Source organism: Cynoglossus semilaevis, chromosome 12, assembly GCF_000523025.1.
Source record: "Cynoglossus semilaevis isolate Cse_v1.0 chromosome 12, Cse_v1.0, whole genome shotgun sequence".
NCBI classification, from domain to species: domain Eukaryota; kingdom Metazoa; phylum Chordata; class Actinopteri; order Pleuronectiformes; family Cynoglossidae; genus Cynoglossus; species Cynoglossus semilaevis.
In genome coordinates this window covers 5,736,970-5,743,679 of record NC_024318.1, presented here as the reverse complement: position 1 = coordinate 5,743,679, position 6,710 = coordinate 5,736,970, and the positions used below count along the sequence as shown (strand labels likewise).

General features: G+C 42.3%; 1 protein-coding gene and 1 long non-coding RNA gene across 2 annotated transcripts in view; one reads left to right on the top strand and one right to left on the bottom strand.

The window, feature by feature from the left end:
- hectd2 (HECT domain containing 2) overlaps positions 1 to 6,710 on the bottom strand; it is a 19,886-nt gene that overhangs the window by 6,379 nt on the left and 6,797 nt on the right. The window contains 15 exon segments of the mRNA XM_008321703.3: positions 1 to 2; positions 5 to 37; positions 1,133 to 1,265; positions 1,373 to 1,480; positions 1,705 to 1,801; positions 2,331 to 2,454; positions 2,661 to 2,739; positions 2,742 to 2,811; positions 2,966 to 3,075; positions 3,445 to 3,490; positions 3,657 to 3,721; positions 3,859 to 3,948; positions 4,034 to 4,136; positions 4,401 to 4,539; positions 6,358 to 6,502. The exon segment at positions 1 to 2 is cut by the window's left edge and continues 51 nt beyond it. Of these exon segments, the coding sequence (XP_008319925.1) occupies positions 1 to 2; positions 5 to 37; positions 1,133 to 1,265; positions 1,373 to 1,480; positions 1,705 to 1,801; positions 2,331 to 2,454; positions 2,661 to 2,739; positions 2,742 to 2,811; positions 2,966 to 3,075; positions 3,445 to 3,490; positions 3,657 to 3,721; positions 3,859 to 3,948; positions 4,034 to 4,136; positions 4,401 to 4,539; positions 6,358 to 6,502 (1,344 nt within the window).
- LOC112487868 (uncharacterized) lies at positions 4,455 to 6,710 on the top strand. The gene is made up of 3 exons (XR_003051365.1): positions 4,455 to 4,567; positions 6,293 to 6,512; positions 6,583 to 6,710. It is a non-coding gene; the product is annotated as an uncharacterized LOC112487868 (long non-coding RNA).

Sequence of the window (6,710 nt, the reverse complement as noted above, 5' to 3'; positions counted from 1 at the left end):
CAGTGGCAGCGAGAGTCCTTCATGTAGGTGAACATACCTGAGGAAAGGAAACAAGGAGAACAGTGAGGGAACATGGGAAAGAGGAAAGGAAGAATGCATAAAAGGAAGGAGAGGAAGATGAGGGCGGGGGGGTTGAAAATGGAACAAGAAGAACGGAGAATACAACAAGTCGTAGAGGCCGGAGAAATAAACTATAAGAACGGAATTTTAATAAGTTTGTGTCTGGATGTTTTTTAAATGTATAGTAACTAGTATGACTGTGACAGCTAGTTGTTATTACTTACTAGTCAAGTATTGTTAACACGATTGATGTTGAAATGTTTTTCAATACAAAAAAAAAAAACTTTTTTCAAGGCAAACAGCAGCAGCTCAGAGCAGGAGGTGAGAGGGAATCGATTCACAGCTGCAACATAAACAGTGTGTGTGTGTGTGTGTGTGTGTGTGTGTGCGTTTGTTCAGGGGGTTTCCCTGTTCTACTGCTGCTGCTGTTAATGAGGTGAACACAGCTCACGTCTCCTGGAACCGAAAAACTCAAACCACTGTGGAAAAATGGAAAGAACAAGACAACCACGGGGGCGAGAGACACTGACACACACAGAGAAAAAGAGAGAGAGTTTCCATGGATGTATTTTTATCCAAACTCTCAAAATCTCAGATTTTTTTTAAGGGAAATCTTTAACCATTTCTTTTTCGTATCAGCAGTTCATAGTTCCATTTGACCAAGTTAGATCTTCTCCGTCGACCACTGCAGCAGTTAAGGCCACACTGGGGAATTCTGTGAATAGAGTTTGGATTTTGTCCCAGTATTTTTTTCTGTGTGGGTTTTGTCCACGTACTCTGGTGTTATGTCACAGTCTACAGATGTGCAGGATTAGGTTAATGCTTAACTCTTAAATTACCATAGGTGTCAAGGATATAAACTCCACCCCTGGCCAATGACTACGAGGACTGACTCAGGCTGGTGAAAAGGATTAATGTGAAGATTTATGAAGCTGGATTTTGACTTTTAAAATATTTATTTAAATTTACTGGGTTTATCTTTAAATTACGGTAGCCTCATTTTGGACACTGTAGTAAACTAACCTTTGACTTTCAATTGGCTAATCTGTACAGCTAACATTTAGCATCTCACCATAGTCAGTGTGGAAGATCTGTCGCACCAGCAGCAGGAACCACTCTTTGGTCAAACCTCCCATGTCAAGCCCGGCCTCCCCGACAAACGTCACCCGCAGCTTCTTCTTCAGGTCGCACCGCTTCCTCGTCAACTGCAGGAGGAAGAGGAGGAATTGAGGAAGAGTGACGAAGCATGAGCGTTCACGTTTGTATGTGAGAGAGAGTTCACGTTTGTATGTGAGAGAGTTCACGTTTGTACCTCGTCCAGCGAGTCGCTGAGCAGCTGTGCCCGTCGGACTTTAATGTTTAGGAACAGAAGGTTCATGTCCACTCTCTGCCGCCGGGAAACTTTACTGACCAGGCTTTGCTGTGACACACACACAATTTCATCAATGCTATAATTGTCTAATGGATATTTTTTACACTTTCATATCTATCTTTGTATGACTAATTATTTTCGACAGTAAGTTTGGGTTTTTTCCACTGCACTCTTGACTTTTTGCACACATCGGCTGCAATCTCTCCTAAACTCCTTTAAATTCCTAAGAACATTTATAGAAACGTTTATTTGTCCACGTGTGTGCGTCTTACTCTGGCTTGGCTGATCATCTGTTGCTCTGAGTCTTTCTGAATAATAGCTTTCTTCACCACCGTGGACAGGATGAAAGGAAACTGACAGAAGGAAAATCTGGAAAGAAGAACAAAAAAAAATGAACAAAAACATTCTCTCCTCTCGTTTCAAATCCTCCACACCTAAGTCCCAAAACCATTATTCACATGAGCGGCTTCTGAACTCAGGACTGTCCAATCACCCGGCTCATCCTGGAACAGGGGGATTCTGGGAACTCTGGGAAGAGTTTTATTGGATATTAACAATGTGTGACGCAGTATAACACAGTCTCCATGGCATCTGACTGAGGGAGGTTCTGTGGTTCTGGTCGAACTGTTACTGTGAGAAAGAGAAGTTTGTCAACCACTCACTCACCCATGGCAACGTTTTTATAGAAAAACACTGGCATTTTAGTTCATGTGGACACAGACACGGTTCACTGACTGCTGCCTCATGTGGACAATATGTGTCACTGACGTAAATGCCTCGAATGTTTTAGTTCTAAAATAATTGGCTCAAAACTGAAACGCTGTGAGAAACAACATTATTTGGAGACGTTGATCTAACAGTGAGATAAAACAGTGAGGAGTGAAGAAGTCTCCCTGACCGGTTCGAGTTGCCGTAGTTCTGCCAGGTCCTGTACTCCTCCATGAAGTCAATGTGCTCAAGAGTTATGTTGTAGAAGTCTGTGAAAGGCATGATGGGAGGAGAGGACACACTGTTGGCTGCATCTGACGAGGGAGACAGAGACATAACCCAAAAGGTTTTAACTCAAAACCAAGAGTAAGTTTAAAAGTAGCACACACTTGGCACAGACGGGAGTCCCAAATAGGCTAAATGACAACTTACATTAGTCACGAAAAACTCTAAAGTTGTTAAAGTATGGAAAAATAGGTATAATTTACAAGCTAAAAATAAATAAATAGCATGGCTTTACTGAAGAGACTGAGGACTTTGGTTGCAGACGGGATCCACCATGAACACTTGGACAGAGGAGGAAGATCGTCTGGTTCAGCGCAGGAAACAGGCGCGTAGAGATGAACTGCAGGAGGCGCTCTACCAACTGCCTGAACCTGCGTGCTGAAAGCCTGACACATGGGAAAACCTGGTTTTAGTCCCAGTTTAACATTTAGACCACAAAATAACAAAACGACATTTAAACTTGATGCAAACACACAAGAAAAAGCAGTTCCCCAACCAAGTGAAAATATTAAACTAACTAATTTAGCCAATTCTTCTTACTTTTTCAGCCAGTGAACCAGGAAGTGATGATCGGCCTCAGACAGAGCTGCAATTTGCCTCAGCAGGTGAGCGTAGATCACATATGTGCTGGTGCTGGAATACTGAGGGTTCTACAGCAAACAAAAACAGAAAGAAACCACGTCACTACGTAACGTCACTTCAACGACCGTGTTGGTAAATCACTCACATCCCACAACTGACAACAGACAACAGCGACAATCAGTGATTTTAGCTAACAGCAGCTGCAGCTTTACCGCTGCCTCGTGTGGTCAGTTTGTGTCACTGCAGTAAATCTAAAAGGATTGCAAACACTAAAGTATTTTTATCACCAATTATCCCATATAACTGGAGAATGGAGAAAGAGTTTCACAGTGAGATCAAACAGTGCACATAATACTTAAGTAACTCTGGTCTTAAGAATTTAGTTAAGTCTAAAACCACAGGGGGGCACCATTTTCTCATAAGATTTCATGTCTTACCTGAACCAGAATGAAATAAGCCCGCAGGTCATCTTTAGTCCGAGGCCTGAAAACGGAACCGATAAAAACATCAAATTACTGAATATGAGAAAGTTTTTTTTCAGTTCATGTCGGTCATCTTTAGTCCGAGGCCTGAAAACAGAACCGATAAAAACCAATTAAAATGATTGAATATGAGAAAGATATTTAAAAGTTGTGCAGCTGACTCTCACCCTTTCCACTCCCTCAGGAGACTGTTGATGATTCCTTTCAGCACTGACTTCTGAATGTCCTGAGGCTACACACAGGCACACCGTTAGCATGCTTTAGTTTAAGTTTACTGAAGTGGTGTAAACCACCACCAGGGGGCAGTATGCGCAATATATTGTAACAATAAATGATCATTAATGGTAATTAGCGTGACGGTTTTCTTACTGTGTTGAGAAGTGCGTCGTAAACAGCGTTGACAAACTTAGCATTGACTCCTGAGTCCTCTATGGTGTTGAACGATCCATTCGCCTCTCGCTGCAAAACCAAAAAAAAACCCCAGTGTGATAAGGTTCTGTTTCCTAACCTCTGAACTGGTTAGATATGAATGTACGTATTCTACCTTAAAGGCTGCGTTAATTTCTATAAAGGAGTCGAAGGTGGTCAGGTAAAACTCTCTGACCTCCCTCCAGTCACATAACAGGACAGCACGCTCCATATCATCCCTGGAATCACAAACATCAAGTCAGAACTTAAAGCATCACTGGGGGGCGCTCACACAATACAAACACTGAATTTCCATAGACCTAACCCTGAAGTCAGATTAATAACAGGAAAAAACATTTAAGACTATTGATAAACACCGCTGCCTCGTGTGGACACTTTGTGCCTTTAGGGTAAATCCAAACTTTGATGTGAATTCAAACTCTTTGAGCCCAAATCATTTAGTTGATTTTTGTTGATCACTTGTTCAGACCAGTGAGACTCACTGAAACTCTTTGGTGGTCTTGGTTCTCAGAGGGATGATTGGGTCTGAGGGGAATGGGGCTTTGACCTCTGGGGGCAGTGTGTCGATGGAAAACCGCTGCTTGTGCCGGACATCGTTGCAGATCGGAGGCAGTTCTCTTCCTGCAGAACAACAGAGAATCGTTTGGAGGTGAGTGGGCCTCATTGATGATGATAGGAAACTTTATATAAAATAATTAAGCGAATATCGAGATTGCATAAAGCGAGTTAGCTTCGGTTCACAGCTACTTAGAAACCCACTCCTCTCCCTTTATATTTCCTCTGCCCCACTTTCCTCGCCCACCTGCTAATTCATAACCTCTGCCTTGTATGGCTGTGCGTCACTCAGTTCAAGCCTGACAATAAGGAGCACTCGTCCTCATGACGACCTTTTAATCAGGAGTGTCACCATGGAGAGATCTGAGGACGCTGCTCCTCTTCATCCGCCCCCTTCTTCATTCTACTGGAACATCTTTGATGTTCTCTGAAGAGAACTGAGAGGACAACACTGGAGCCTGTAGATGAGTAATATATCACGTAGATCTCCATATTCTACCCGATGTACCAAATATTCACAGGGGTCTAGATTACACTTTCTACTATTCTATCTCATCCAGCATTCATTGGGTTTTTATATTTTAGAACTTTGCAATAGCCAAATAGAAGTTTGATATGAGGTCGCCTTCTTCTAGCTGTAACGTAGAGTTTTCATATTTCAATAACCGCATCATGTTATATAACAAGACAAGACTATTTTACCTACTTTTTTTTTTTTTTTTACAGTGAACCCTCAATTTGTGTGTGTTCCCCAACCCAGACACGGTGTTCTCTGTCTGGTCTAAGCCGTAATGATGTGTTACTTCCTGTGTTTACTGAACGCCTGCTGCTTGTGTTCAGACTGTTTATGTTGAGCTGCTAACGCGGCTAACAGTTTGTCTGGTCCACCGAGAAGACAGACGCTGCTCAGCTTTTCCACTCTGTGACTCTTTTATTAAAGGGACATTGGCAGACGCTCAACTGGAGCACTGGTTCTAGTCTAGGGTTTGGCTCCGAAACATTCTGTCAGATCAGATCGGCAGTTCATTTGTAGAAACAGAAACATATAGAAAAGAGAATCAAATGGTCAAACCTGTCACCACAATGGCTGTGTTGTTTTTGTATTATTCAGGGTTTTAAAGTGAAAGGGAAACAGTTTCCCGTCGTTAATGGCAAGGTTATTTCTGACTGCTGTGAGAACGCCGTGTTCACCAGCCATTGGTACCGATGCCAGAACAATTATGCAAACCTCCGCCCCAAATGAAAACCATATGAGGCGCGTATGTGTGCGCACACAGACACACATACAGCTGGATAATAAGCAACGTTTCTCTCCCACCTGTAAAATATTACAGATGGTTTGTGTTTCCTCTTTAACACTCAAAGAAACGTTTTGTGCTGTGAGTCTACCACGAGAACTAGGGTCAGAATCCAAGTCAGAACACGATCAGAACCAGTTTCTGATGACATCCTGTGGTTGTTTTTTTACAGAAAAATGAATGATGCCAAGTTGCTTGACTTGTGATAAAAATTCTGAGATGTCCCTTTAACTCAAATTGAGGTTGAACTGGGAAAGTAATCCTTATTGATTAACCGTAAGGAGGCAGATTCAATGGAACATGAAACATTGTTGTGTAGTTATTCCTACACAAGGTTTAAACTCAATATATTTCCATCAGTTTTTAAATAACTAATAAAATAATATGTAAAGTGATACGTACTTGCTAATGTTACAGCTTACGGCTAACTGCTCATCATACTGTGTTTTATACATTAGCTTCTAGGAGGAGCTTAGTGACGTGCTAATCCTGAGCTCTACAAACATTTGTATCAAATCTAGCCAAACCCTGAAGACAGGTTTGAGCGACTTACGGCCAATATCAACTGAACCACCAGCAAACTCACCATGTCTGAGTCCGAGGCTGCTCGTCATTACACCACCGCCGCCGCCGCCAGCAAAGCCCCGCCCAACCAGGTCCCTCCTCTGGCTCAATGTGGAGATGAAGGTGCAGAGAGTTGGAAACGGTTGCTTGGTTCCACGCCCAAAACCCTGGCAAACAGTGAGAGGTCATTTTGAATCACAATTTCGAAATGCAGTCATATAAATTTAAAATTTTTTATTTTCTTTAGAGGTGGAACTGACTTAAGTCTAAACAGACAACGCCTTCACTGTGACATCAGTTTAAAAAAATGCTCATCACTTCATCAGCTGTTTGAAGAGGATCAGAGGACGGAGGGAGGACATTGTTACGAGGAGG